The sequence below is a fragment of the Electrona antarctica genome, assembly GCF_951216825.1.
Source record: "Electrona antarctica genome assembly, chromosome: 14".
In the NCBI taxonomy this organism is placed as follows: Eukaryota; Metazoa; Chordata; class Actinopteri; order Myctophiformes; family Myctophidae; genus Electrona; species Electrona antarctica.
In genome coordinates, this window is record NC_136795.1 from 42074761 (window position 1) to 42089436 (window position 14676).

The 14676-nt window shown below is 44.4% G+C and overlaps 3 protein-coding genes across 3 annotated transcripts in view; all 3 read left to right on the forward strand.

The window, feature by feature from the left end:
* The window catches only part of LOC306936618 (histone H1-like), a gene marked incomplete at its 5' end in the record, with an annotated part of 45696 nt that extends 44604 nt beyond the window's left edge, over window positions 1–1092 (forward strand). Inside the window, one exon of the mRNA XM_079520202.1 lies at window positions 830–1092. Within this exon, the coding sequence (XP_079376328.1) occupies window positions 830–994 (165 nt within the window). The 3' untranslated portion in view covers window positions 995–1092. The remainder of the gene's footprint in view (window positions 1–829) is intronic.
* The window catches only part of LOC306936642 (histone H2B-like), a gene marked incomplete at its 5' end in the record, with an annotated part of 43121 nt that overhangs the window by 4982 nt on the left and 23463 nt on the right, over window positions 1–14676 (forward strand). The window lies entirely within an intron of this gene.
* On the forward strand, window positions 1825–2235 carry LOC306936632 (histone H3.2-like; the record flags this gene model as incomplete). The annotated part of the gene is made up of 1 exon (XM_079520217.1): window positions 1825–2235. The coding sequence occupies one exon, from the start codon at window positions 1825–1827 to the stop codon at window positions 2233–2235; it is 411 nt and encodes a 136-aa protein (XP_079376343.1).

The following is a 14676-nucleotide window of genomic DNA, read 5'->3' on the forward strand; positions in this document are numbered from 1 at the left end:
CGTCCCCGACGCGTTCATTGCGGTCTTATCACTACAATTATAATGAATAAAAAAGCGTTACAATCACACGTCTGAGCGATCTCCGATTATGACGGCTCTGCATGGCGATACGTGATCCACCAACGGAACACTGTCTTGTCGTGGCAGCCCCTCGATACTGTGGTTAGTTCGTAGTATTGTAGGCTCGGGGATCGTTTGGTCGCTACAGTATGAAGAAGGAAACATGCATCTGTCCATGTGTGTTGCAGATGTTATGCATTGCAATGCCTATCTGGTGCATATGTGTTTAGGCAATAGGCAGCGTTCCGTTCAGCGTTCAACTGGCTTCTACACGTAAAGCGGCCAGCCCTCCTGTTTTCAGGAGGGGAGGGGGGTTTTTGTTTTTTGTTTTTTTTTCTGATCACGTGAGCGGGAGTAAGCAGCAATGATAGGGCGATGGTTCTTCATTGTCCGGGTGGGTAAAAAGATGAATGAAAGTATTCTATAAAAAAGTGATTGAAACGTATTGATACGTGATCCGCACCCGACGTTTGATTAATTGATAACGTATTGATACGCGATCCGCGTTGGGAGTGTTAAGATCGCTGTCAAGAGCCTGGTCGCTAAAGGCACCCTGGTTCAGACCAAAGGTGCCGGAGCATCTGGCTCTTTCAAGATGAACAAGGAAGCACCGAAGGCAAAGAAACCCGCGAAGAAAGCAGTCAAACCCAAGAAGCCAGCAGCCAAAAAACCCGCCGTGGCAAAGAAATCCCCGAAGAAGACAGCAACCAAGAAACCCGCAGCCGCTAAGAAATCTCCCAAGAAGGCAAAGAAGCCTGTAGCTGCAAAGAAACCAGCAGCCAAGAGTCCAAAGAAGGCCACAAAGACTCCCAAGAAGGCCACAAAGAGTCCCAAGAAGGTGAAGAAGCCTGTCCCCGCCAAGAAAGCCCCAGCAAAGAAGGTAGCAAAGCCCAAGGCGGCGAAACCCAAGAAGGCTGCCGCCAAGAAGAAGTAAACATCCACACAACAGCCTGTTTTACCCCACAAAGGCTCTTTTAAGAGCCACCCACAACTTCATTTAAAGAAAGTTCCTTTATTTAATATAGTTGTCATGAAAATTAATATGTTTAGAGAAATAGAACCTGAGACAAAACAATGTGTAACAACTTACGGGGAAGTATGCTTCAACAACCATACAGCCGAAATAAATAATTCAGCAGTTCTATTTGGTATAATGAAGTGAAGAATAATCTTATAAATAAAAGCCTACGCAGAGTCAGGGCGGCATCAGTGCTGGCGTTTATTAAATCATTTTATACAGAAATCAGCTGTTGCTTAACAATTTCCGGTTAGTCTATTTCATAAGGGACTCTAGTCTAGAGTATCTCAGACAATATATGAATGAATTAAAACCTACAATTGAGCGCATAAATCCCAACACCCATAATCAAGCCGTATGGAGCGCAAAACAACATGAGCAATTTGTGGCCTAGTCCAAATTGAACGAAAGAAGGCTTGTGTTAAAAACAATTTGTGCATGTATACAAATCCGGGAAAATGCATTTTATCTTTTAAACGTTAAAAATACTGTTAATATGTTCAACTTTGTAAAAGTCTATGTGCGGCTGTGCGCCCCACCAATCATAGAAACGGACGAGAGCGCGGGCTCAGTGTGTATGAACTCCCCACCAATCACTACTAGTGGCGCGAGCGGCTCCTCCCAAAGAAGGATGTTTCTGACCAGAGACCAATCGGAGAAGGACAGCGCCTCAGAGCCGATGAGATAAAAGGCTGCAGCTTGTGCAATATGATCATTTTTATTACGACTTTACAGAGAGAGATACAATGGCAAGAACTAAGCAGACCGCTCGTAAGTCTACCGGGGGCAAAGCGCCCAGGAAACAACTCGCCACCAAGGCAGCTCGTAAGAGCGCGCCGGCAACCGGTGGAGTGAAGAAACCTCACCGTTACCGTCCCGGTACAGTGGCTCTGAGGGAGATCCGTCGTTACCAGAAATCCACCGAGCTACTTATCCGCAAGTTGCCCTTCCAGCGCCTGGTGAGGGAGATCGCCCAGGACTTCAAGACCGACCTGCGCTTCCAGAGCTCCGCCGTCATGGCTCTCCAGGAGTCGGCTGAGGCTTACCTGGTCGGTCTGTTTGAGGACACCAACCTGTGCGCCATCCACGCCAAGAGGGTGACCATCATGCCCAAAGACATCCAGCTGGCCCGTCGTATCCGCGGAGAACGTGCTTAAACCTTTCTGACATTGCTAGAACCCCCAAAACGGCTCTTTTAAGAGCCACCCATCTATTTATTTTAAAGGGCATTTCCCACATGGTTTTAGTCAGTGACATATGAGCGTTGGAATAATATAATAAGACACTGGTCTATGCATTACCGCGTAAATCAAACATTAATTTGGCAGTTTGTGGCTAACGGTTGCCACTGTCAATGGAGTCTGTCTTCCTGCCTGATTTATTTCCCGCTAGAATAGTTCTCCAGCATGCCTGATAGTGTTGTCCCGCTAGACTGGGGTAGAGATATAATTATGATAACATTTAATAATGGCTCTATTCGACGCTCCAATTTAAATCCAGTCAATTTGCTACTAATCCGATATGACAACATGATCCTCCATGATGTCCCTGACCAGTCTGTAACAAACTGCAATCAGAATAAGCAAACTTCAAGCAACTCAATTTATCCAAAAACGAATCAGTTGATAGATGCTGGCAAGTCGGTGTGAATTGAATCGGCATTAAGCTTTATAGTCCAAATAAATCTATCTTAATATTGCATATATATATTATATATATATAACGTGACATGGTGCGTCATGGCCACATCAGGCCAATGGCTCCAACCTGCCCTGGGGACTCCGGTACAGTATTTCCGAACGCGCCCCGAGTAGCATGTTAACGGACATGTCTTGATCACTATGCTGTATACAAATGGATCATGTGCCATTCTTACTGCTGTTGCCATCACACCTACATATCCATAATGGTACTTTAATGCAGTTTGTCTTTATTAATCTATATCATGTCTTAGTGTAGCTAGAGTAATAGGAAGCTTATCTAACGTACGTACTAGTTCATACAAAGTTTAGTCAACTTTGTAGCATATGAAAATTATTAACTGAATCCATTGGACAATATGAAAGTTCCATGTAATATCTGAGCACTGCAATTCACATGAATGACTGACCTGGACAAACTGGTTTAGATGTCAAGCGCTGTAATAGTTGGTCATTACTTATATTATGTGGGTAAACTCTTTGTTGGAAAAGATGGGTGGTCCTTAAAAGGACCGTTGGGTTTAGAGCAGACAGAACAGTTTACTTGGAGCTAGTGTACTTGGTCACAGCCTTGGTGCCTCCAGACGGTAACAAGACAACTCACCCCTAAAGCCACTTTTGGTGAGTTGTCCAGACAACTCACCCCTAAACGTGAAGACATCTCACCCCTGCTTTTTTAGGGGTGAGATGTCTTCACTTTCCGGGGTGAGATGTCTTCACTTTTGGCCACTTTCGGGGTGAGATGTCTTCACGTTTAGGGGTGAGTTGTCAGGACAACTCACCAAAAGTCTGACTGAATATGTAGCCTTTGAGCTATACTTTACTGAATATTTCACAAGAATATAACACAGGTGTCAAATGTACGGTCAAATGTAATGTAGTTTATTTAAATATAGAAACTACAGGCTACAGATGTAAATATATTTATGACACAGTAAAATGTCGAATTCGCCTTTAAGTATGTCAAGGTCAAATGCATAATAAACCTTACAAATACAAACATTATTGTTTGTAGGCTACCCAGTAGCCTACCCATATGATTAGATGAATGTGCAACATTGTTTCCATCTTCCAAGCATATTCCTGCCAAAATAGAGATCTTAAATTGTTGAAAATGTCTTTAAACAAAAGATCACCATGAATTCAAGGCTTGTGTGTGTGTGTGTGTGTGTGTGTGTGTGTGTGTGTGTGTGTGTGTGTGTGTGTGTGTGTGTGTGTGTGTGTGTGTGTGTGTGCAAACTGCTGAAGAAATGTGAACTGAACCCCTCTCAATTTGGTTACTCCAGATGGCTGTCACTTTTCTCACATGCTAATGTAACTAGCAGTAGCAAGATCATTGTCCGAAAGTTCGCTTCGTTTGGCAGGTGTGAAGGCTCATTCGAATCCTAATGCGCAGCAAAGAACCGCATTCTACTCCTCCCAAAAACGGGGGTTTCACTTCGCTTCCAAGCGCACTTGATTTCGATTCGGTGCAGGTGGGAATGCAATCCGTAGCAAATAAAGGAAATGAAGCAAACTATCATGTGGCTGATAAGGAGCTAAACACAGTTGGAGACGGAGAAGGGATATTCATTTTACGCAGTGCAAAGATGTCCCGTTATCATGTGACGTGGTCAAATAAGGAGACCGAATTAAGCCCTCATCGAAATATGAGGACGAGCACATTAATCTATTGCTTAAGGAAACACATAAAAAACACTGCAGTGTACAGAATATTCTGTCTGTCTGTCGTGCGTGTCTGTCTGTCACTGGGTCCTCATTCACAAAGGAGAAATACACCGCAGTGTAACGTATGCGTAAACAGATACTAAATATCATCGTATTTCTCTGTCCGATCACGCTGCGATTTGCTCCCGTCTTATTCAGGGAAGCTGGTGTAATCACTTCATTTGTGCGGATCGCAGAGTGTAGCCTTTCCGCATTTTTCCCAAGCGATTCGCCTGGTTAGAACGCCCATCCCACACCATATAAGGCAACAGGAAATATAGAAATACGTCATCATAGCCTGCAACAGCCGCGATGAGCTTGTAGAGCAGTTAATTTTGACAGGCGGGTCTCTGCACGGACAGATCTTCAAGCAAACAGCGCGTTACAGCGCGTTACAGCGAGTTATATGTATATAATTATAAACGAAACTTGCCAACTTGGCACGCATTACTTCACTCCTTGTTAAATGTCAGAACGTTAATAAGTTAACTGATGTTACAGTTACTTTCACATAATGAGAAAGAAGTTTTTGTACTGTTCACCACACGACCAAATGCTATATTAAAACTCGGCAATGATAAAAGGCCCTATTGATTAGTCTACTGCGGTGATTGATTCCCTGCAATCCCGTCGGATTTGGAAAGCAAATATATGGACATGCATGGACACAGGACATATTTTCTTTCTTTCTTTTCTTGTGGGATTAATTCGTTTTTGGACTAGGCTATAGGCTATTTCATCCGATCCAACTACGTTGTATGTTTCCTCAGCTGCAGGTTAGAGTTGGCTATTCTGTGTGGCGTCCGCATGTGATCAATATACATTATTATAAATTAATACCACGACGCAAATGGAGGCAGATAGGTGCTTGCAGCAAAGGCATTTAGGCCTACGTGAAACTTTAATTGGCTGAGTCTTTGTCAACATGCTGATCAGCGAGTTACAGTGGTAATAATAATCATCATCAACAGCCTTTCTTGTCTGTCTGTCCGTCATGTTTGTGAACAAGCGCGAGTGGAGGTGAGCTGGCTTAAAACTATGATATGACTGGCCGACTTTCAAACACGCTGATGCCATTCATTCAAATAGGCTAATGTGGTCTTCTATTTTTTATATAGGGGTAATCCCCCCCCCCCCCTCACACCGACAGTCAGACTGACTCAAAGGAGCTCCGTAACAAAACAATTTCAATACTGCAGACATTACTACACTAAACAACGTTGGATTCGTACAGTGCAGAATGCAGATAAGTGTATGTTCTTATTATAATTGTGAGTTTGTTTTTTAACATGCAGCGCGAGTCCGCGAGACTGCGAGAGCCGATCTACAAGCTCACAGCGCGTTGCACTGCGAGTAGAAAGCTGTCAAGTGAGCAGCGCAATCGCGCATGCTAGAAATATCCTAATAAATAAATAAAAAAGGTGTCGGGCTTGCAGGGGCAGTTTCTGTATGGGACTCTAGGCTAACCTGCCTCTAGAATGCATGCATTTAGGCATAGGCCTACAAGTGATACTTGGCTTTTATATAGGCTATCATTTTTTTATGTGCGACCAATGTTGGGGACACATGCCTTGCCTACATATTTTATCTGAGGTTTGGGGACTTTTAATTGATTCAGCATGAAGACTAAAGCCTTCTTAATACATCTACGCAAGCCGTACACGACCATGAGAGGTGGCGCAGCTTTCAGCGGAATTTCCGACCAACCCACGTCACCGTCAAGTTCACGTTCAAGTTCATGAATTCCCACGTAATGTGGGAATCCACGTAAATGCCTGTCCGCTCACGCTCCGCTCACGTAACGTCACTTTATGAGCGTAAACGCCGTTGTGAATGAGGATTGTGTTTGTTGACATTCTAACCGCGATACATAACTAATTTGCATACATAATGATTGACGTTCGGAGGATACCCCTCATTCCCCTGGTAACGCTATGAACTCTGGGTAATTTCTTTGCCAAAGTCAGCCAAAGTCAGCATTGATGCTGACTTTGGCAAATGGCACATAAAGGGGCGGGCCTGAGCCCTCACTGACTTACCGATTTCAAATGGGACATTCCTCAACGCGCAGCTAATAAATCAGCAATTGAGTCAGCAAGGGAGCGGATTGGGATTGGGCCTTTGATGCCCCTGTATAGTGGTTCCAGCTTTTAAAGTATTTTATTGAATTTCCACAAATTACAAGGCATCACAGTACATATCAAGACTTGGAATTACATACAAAAACAGGCTGCTTGTCATCATATAAATACATGCCCCTCTATAGTGGTTCCCTTTCCAGTGCATGCACTCTGGCTCTTGTGAGCTACAGTACAGCTCACCTCACCACATCTCCCACACTTCCTAACACCTCTGCAGACTGCCGCAGCATGACCATATTCCTGGCAGCAAAACCATCGTAGGTGTCCCCTCTCATATGGCCTGACCTGTATTCCACATAAATTATTTCAGGAAGTTCATACAAAGCTTGGTAGAATCTGCACCTGGCTCGCTGATAACAAACTATCTCTACACCTGGGAAAAACTGAATCCATTCTCTTTGGATCAAATAGTAATCTCAGCAAGGCTGATGACATATTGATTAAAGTGGGTGACAATGTTATCACACGAAAATATGAAATTACCTACCTAGGTTCCATCCTGGAGGCAAATCTAAAATGGCCACCAACATAATCAAAGAAAGAACAAGATTCCTATACACTCACTGGTGAACAAAAACACCTTGAATGAAGACTCTATAACAGGAGCCCTCGCACAAGGTTTCTTCGACTATGCATGCTCATCCTGGTACCACAGCACCTCTAAGGCCCTTCAAACTAGGCTACAGACTTCCCAAAACAAACTGGTCCGGCTACTACTTGGCCTCACTCCCCGAACCCACCTCACCCTGCCAACTCAGGTCCCCAATATCTCCCCAATATCTGCCCAGGGCCTCCCTAGTGACTCCCCACTCCCCAGTGCCTCCCCAGTGTCTGCCCAGTGTCCCCCCCAGTGCCTCCCCAGTGTCCCCCCCAGTGCCTTGCCAGTGTGTCCCCCAGTGCCTCCCCAGTGTATCCTGCTTAGGGCGCGAGCTTGCTCATGACCGGCCCTGGTTGAAACCCCCCTGCCCCCCTCCTCTAAAAAGGAACGGCTCCCTACTGTGAACCGGATCCCATCGTTCCTTTGAATACGAGACATCTCACCCCGGTGAGTTGTCTTCACTTTTTGACATGTCGGGGTGAGTTGTCCGGACAGCTCACCCCGGACAGCTCACCCCGGAAAGTGAAGACAGCTCACCCCGGAAAGTGAAGACATCTCACCCCGGTGAGATGTCTTTACTTTCCGGGGTGAGCTGTCTTCACTTTCTGACATTGCGGGGTGAGTTGTCTGTACTTTCCGTGGCACCCATTACAGCATAATTCAATTTCGGATCTAACTATCGGTTCCTACAGACGTGCGCAGTCACGGCTAATTATTTATTTATTTAACAGTAAAATCCGGTGAAACACTTGTAAGGAGTAGAGCGTCTCTCTCTCTCTCTCTCTCTCTCTCTCTCTCTCTATGCAGCATTGAGGGGGGGGGGGGGGGGGGGGGTCGTTTGTGGATAATGTTTGCGCTTCAAAGGCAGAGTCTGACGGCTGTACAAAGTTGCTAATTAGACGCACAACGGACGCATGATCAATCAATCACAGTTCTAATAGGCCTATACTGACTGAATTACATCTGAATTGAATGCCCCAGTGTGGAGATGAGCACACTGCACTGCACAACTTTTGACCAAAATGGGACAGCACACTGCACACTGCACTGCACTGCACAACTTTTTTCTTTCTTTTTGTAGATATGACAACTTTTTAGTGCACAACTTTTGACCAAAATGGGACAGCACACTGCACTGCACACAGCACAACCTTTTTCTTTCTTTTTGTAGATATGACAACTTTTTAGTGTTTTTGTAGCAAACTGATGTTTGTTTGTTTTTTTATGACAACTTTTTACTATATTTTTTAGTTTACATTTTTTCTATACTTAACTTTTTTCTATATTTTTTTGTACAAACTGATGTTTTTCTAAACTTTTGATGTTTACCTTTTTTTATATTTTTTGTACAAACTGCTGTTTGAACTTTGTTTACAATGTTTCTATATTTAAATAAACTACATTACATTTGACCCTACATTTGACTCTTGTGTTATATTCTTGTGAAATATTCAGTAAAGTATAGCTCAAAGGCTACATATTCAGTCAGACTTTTGGTGAGTTGTCCTGACAACTCACCCCTAAACGTGAAGACATCTCACCCCGAAAGTGGCCAAAAGTGAAGACATCTCACCCCGGAAAGTGAAGACATCTCACCCCTAAAAAAGCAGGGGTGAGATGTCTTCACGTTTAGGGGTGAGTTGTCTGGACAACTCACCAAAAGTGAGTTTAGGGGTGAGTTGTCTTGTTACCGTTCCTTTCAAAGAGCCGTTCAAATTATCCGACTCGTTCACGAACGTCACATCTCTATGGCTCACTACAACAAGCGTTCCACCATCTCATCCAGGGAGATTCAGACCGCCGTCCGCCTGCTGCTCCCCGGTGAGCTGGCCAAGCACGCCGTGTCTGAAGGAATACGAGACATCTCACCCCGGTGAGTTGTCTTCACTTTTTGACATGTCGGGGTGAGTTGTCCGGACAGCTCACCCCGGACAGCTCACCCCGGAAAGTGAAGACAGCTCACCCCGGAAAGTGAAGACATCTCACCCCGGTGAGATGTCTTTACTTTCCGGGGTGAGCTGTCTTCACTTTCTGACATTGCGGGGTGAGTTGTCTGTACTTTCCGTGGCACCCATTACAGTAGGCATAATTCAATTTCGGATCTAACTATCGGTTCCTACAGACGTGCGCAGTCACGGCTAATTATTTATTTATTTAACAGTAAAATCCGGTGAAACACTTGTAAGGAGTAGAGCGTCTCTCTCTCTCTCTCTCTCTCTCTCTCTCTCTCTCTCTCTCTATGCAGCATTGAGGGGGGGGGGGTCGTTTGTGGATAATGTTTGCGCTTCAAAGGCAGTCTGACGGCTGTACAAAGTTGCTAATTAGGTCACATTCTCACCTAATACTTCGGTAGACTCAAATGCGTATGGGCGGAGAATTTGGATTCTTGCATATTTAATTTGATGCGGTTTGCCTTCACACTGGCTGTGTCAGGCGCAGCAAGGAAACGTAGCAGGGAATTTTATCAATGTGTTCAGAAGCCGATGTTAAAAAATAGACTTTTCACGTAAAGTGAGAGTAACGGATGCAGTGTGTCGTCGGAGACTTACTGTGTGTGTGTGTGTGTGTGTGTGTGTGTGTGCGCGCCACTGTTCTTTTTTTTGGGCACATGAACGAGGCACAGCGGAGACGGGAGCGCAAAATGATCCGAAGTTTACAATAGTATAGATAGCCTACTCCCAGAGTCCCATTGATGATCCGATCACAATTATTATGCATATTCCATGTTAGCTATACAGTTTATAGATCCTGCTGAGCTAAACATGTGTTTTAATTTTGAAGTATTTATATTTAAACAAGATGAAGAAAGTCTCCACTCGGATCCCCACACAGTGGTCCTCATTCACAACGGCGTTTACGCTCATAAAGTGACGTTGCGTGAGCGGAGCGTGAGCGGACAGGCATTTACGTGGATTCCCACATTACGTGGGAATTCATGAACTTGAACGTGAACTTGACGGTGACGTGGGTTGGTCGGAAATTCCGCTGAAAGCTGCGCCACCTCTCATGGTCGTGTACGGCTTGCGTAGATTTATTAAGAAGGCTTTAGTCTTCATGCTGAATCAATTAAAAGTCCCCAAATCTCAGATAAAATATGTAGGCATGTGTCCCCAACATTGGTCGCACATAAAAAAATGATAGCCTATATAAAAGCCAAGTATCACTTGTATGCCTAAATGCATGCATTCTAGAGACAGGTTAGCCTAGAGTGCCATACAGAAACTGCCCCTGCAAGCCCGACACCTTTTTTATTTATTTATTAGGATATTTCTAGCATGCGCGATTGCGCTGCTCACTTGACAGCTTTCTACTCGCAGTGCAACGCGCTGTGAGCTTGTAGATCGGCTCTCGCAGTCTCGCGGACTCGCGCTGCATGTTAAAAAACGAACTCACAATTATAATAAGAACATACACTTATCTGCATTCTGCACTGTACGAATCCAACGTTGTTTAGTGTAGTAATGTCTGCAGTATAGGCCTATTTAAATTGTTTCGTTATGGAGCTCCTTTGAGTCAGTCTGACTGTCGGTGCGTGTGTGTGTGTGTGTGTTGGGGGGGGGGGGGGGGGATTAGCCCTATATAAAAAATAGAAGACCACATTAGCCTATTTGAATGAATGGCATCAGCGTGTTTGAAAGTCGGCCAGTCATATCATAGTTTATAGTTTTAAGCCAGCTCACCTCCATTCGCGCTTGTTCACAAACATGACGGACAGACAGACAAGAAAGGCTGTTGATAATGATTATTATTACCACTGTAACTCGCTGATCAGCATGTTGACAGAGACTCAGCCAATTAAAGTTTCACGTAGGCCTAAATGCATTTGCTGCAAGCACCTATCTGCCTCCATTTGCGTCGTGGTATTAATTTATAATATGTATATTGATCACATGCGGACGCCACACAGAATAGCCAACTCTTACCTGCAGCTGAGGAAACATACAACGTAGTTGGATCGGATGAAATATAGCCTTAAGTCCAAATCCCACAAGAAAAAAAAGAAAGAAAATATGTCCTGTGTCCATGCATGTCCATATATTTGCTTTCCAAATCCGACAGTGCAGGGCAGGGAATCAATCACCGCAGTAGACTAATCAATAGGGCCTTTTATCATTGCCGAGTTTTAATATAGCATTTGGTTGTGTGGTGAACAGTACAAATTAACTTCTTTCTCATTATGTGAAAGTAACTGTAACATCAGTTAACTTATTAACGTTCTGACATTTAACAAGGAGTGAAGTAATGCGTGCCAAGTTGGCAAGTTTCGTTTATAATTATATACAAAACTCGCGCTGTTTGCTTGAAGATCTGTCCGTGCAGAGACCCGCCTGTCAAAATTAACTGCTCTACAAGCTCATCGCGGCTGTTGTATATAATTTAAAGCCCGGTGCAGGCTATGATGACGTATTTCGATATTTCCTGTTGCCTTATATGGTGTGGGATGGGCGTTCTAACCAGGCGACACCAGGCGAATCGCTTGGGAAAAATGCGGAAAGGCTACACTCTGCGATCCGCACAAATGAAGTGATTACACCAGCTTCCCTGAATAAGACGGGAGCAAATCGCAGCGTGATCGGACAGAGAAATACGATGATATTTAGTATCTGTATACGCTTCCGTTACACTCTGGCGTAAACGCCGTTGTGAATGAGGACCCATGAGAGGTGGCGCAGCTTTCAGCGGAATTTCCGACCAACCCACGTCACCGTCAAGTTCACGTTCAAGTTCATGAATTCCCACGTAATGTGGGAATCCACGTAAATGCCTGTCCGCTCACGCTCCGCTCACGTAACGTCACTTTATGAGCGTAAACGCCGTTGTGAATGAGGACCTATGAGACACAGGCTGAGTAGAAAAACATCATATTATATGAAGATAGGTTGAAAAGTGACGAAGTGGTCCTTTAAGGACATAACTGGAGAGGATCTTGATTTCACACTGAGAGAAGGATTTGCACTCAGATCACTGGGTCTGGGTAGAATGGAATATAGCAGGAAAAAGGGATCACTTTGGGTGTTTTTTTGTAAATATTAGTTGATAACGTCTGTTATTTTCATCATGTCTGTTTAGTTATGTTAGTTTATGTGTTGTTTTGCCTTCCCCTATATATAATGTATCATCTGACAAGAAAATCTCACATATTCACCCATTCTTTTTCTTCAACAAACAACGTACACCCCCTCAACGAAACAAGGACAAACAGGACAAAAGGGAGGAAAAACTATGGAATGTATTGTCCTTGTACAAGTCATTAAAGCACCTAATTCCCACATCGTTCCATCTATTGAATGCTGAGTCTATAGTAGATAGTTTATTTAATACATCTTATTACTGAGCCTCTCGTGTTATCCTCTGCTGCACCAATATTAAAAGTGATTTATTTGGTACCGTCTATACAGTGTACAGTCGACGACAGAGTACAGCAGAGTACAGCATCTTGCAATGGGTCTGGTCCACAAGATTCGATACTCCACCAAGATACCCATGTACCGCCAGTGCAGTCCTGCACTGGCGGCTGACCAACGGTCATCCTCGGTCAGCACTGACACGCATCCCATCCCTGCACTCTTCTCTTCCGCCCCAACAACTTATATTATAGGAGATTCTTTAATCCGACAGGTCCGTTTTAAAAACTCGATTTCTTGTTGCCTCCCTGGTGCCACAGTCCCAGTCCTGCTGAAACACCTCCAAGATGCTCTGCCCTCACTCCCATCCACAATACATAGGCTGATCGTGCATATAGGTTACAACGACACGTCATCAAAGCACTTTGAAGTGATCAAGAGTCACTTCTTGGATCTCTTTAAATTCCTGAAACGGTCCGGCATCAGTACTTTTATTTCTGGTCCAACAGCTACAATTCCCCGCGGCACGAGCGACCGCTTTAATAGAGTCCTCTGTCTCCATAAGTGGCTTCACTCCGAGTGCAGTGCCCAACGGCTGGGTTTTATTAACAACTTTGACCTAGTATGGAACTGTCACGAACTCTTTAAAAAGGACGGAGTCCATCTAAACAACCTGGGATCACGTGTATTAACGGATCACTTTCGCTTCACCGTAAACTATGCCCCGCTGCCGTTCCCTGCTCCGCATCACTGACTATGCAGAGCCCCGGAAGCACCCCTTTCTCTGTCAATATGGGTACCTTCTCCTCTCCCCCTGCCCACCTCTCCTGCGGAGTCCCCCAAGGATCCATCCTAGGCCCCATCTTGTTTTCCCTCTATATGCTCCCCCTTGGTCATATCATCAGACAATATAACATCTCATTCCACTGCTACGCAGATGACACCCAACTATATCTCCCTCTGAAACCCAACGATCAATCCACACTAAACAACCTAAATAAATGCCTCACCGACATCAAAAGATGGATGGCACAAAACTTCCTACAACTAAATGACAGTAAATTTGAAATAGTACTATTTGGTCCACCTGACTCCATCACACAAATAAAAAATGACCTTGGCGACCTCGCCCCCCTTGTCAAACCCCACGCTAAAAACCTTGGGGTGCTTTTTGATTCCGCCTTTAAATTCGACAAACAAATCAACACCATAGTCAAAACCAGCTTTTTCCACCTCCGCTCCATCACCAAAATTAAGCCATTTCTCTCCACACACGACCTCGAAATTGTCATCCATGCACTCATTTCATCCCGTCTAGATTATTGCAACTCCCTCTACACCGGAATTTCCCAGTCATCCCTATCCCGTCTCCAACTGGTGCAAAATGCGGCTGCCAGACTCCTGACTGGCACCAAGAGGCGAGACCATATCACCCCTGTCCTTGCCTCTCTCCACTGGTTGCCAGTCCGGTTCAGAATTAAATTCAAAACCCTTCTCTTCACATACAAAGCACTAAACGGACTGGCCCCCTCCTACATCTCTGACCTCCTATCATACTCCTCCTCCATCAGGACCCTCAGGTCAGCAGACAGACGACTCCTAGTAGTCCCAGCAACAAGGAAGAGGCTCAGGGGCGACCGAGCCTTTGCTGTCGCAGCTCCTATACTTTGGAATAGCATTCCTCTCGCTGTCAGATCTGCCCCCTCCACTGAGAGTTTTAAGTCTAGGCTCAAAACGTTCCTCTACTCTCAAGCCTTCCAGTCCCCCTAATACTCGTGCACTTTATACCTAGGATACGTTTTTTTTCGTACTGCCTTTTAACTGCTTAACATCTCTCTTGACTACTGTACCATAACTATGCATTTTTATCATTTTATTTTATTTATTTTATTGTTTCACTGATGTACTGTATTGCACTGTATCGTATTGTTTTTCTGTGACCTGTGAAGCACTTTGGTACGATGAGAGTCGTTTTTAAATGTGCTTTATGTAGAGGGTTCAGAAATAGCCTCTATTGTAGTTTTGCACTAAAACATACACCCCCCATTTTTAAAGATTTATTAGAACTATTCTAACATTATTGACACTTTTCTATGAGATGCCACAT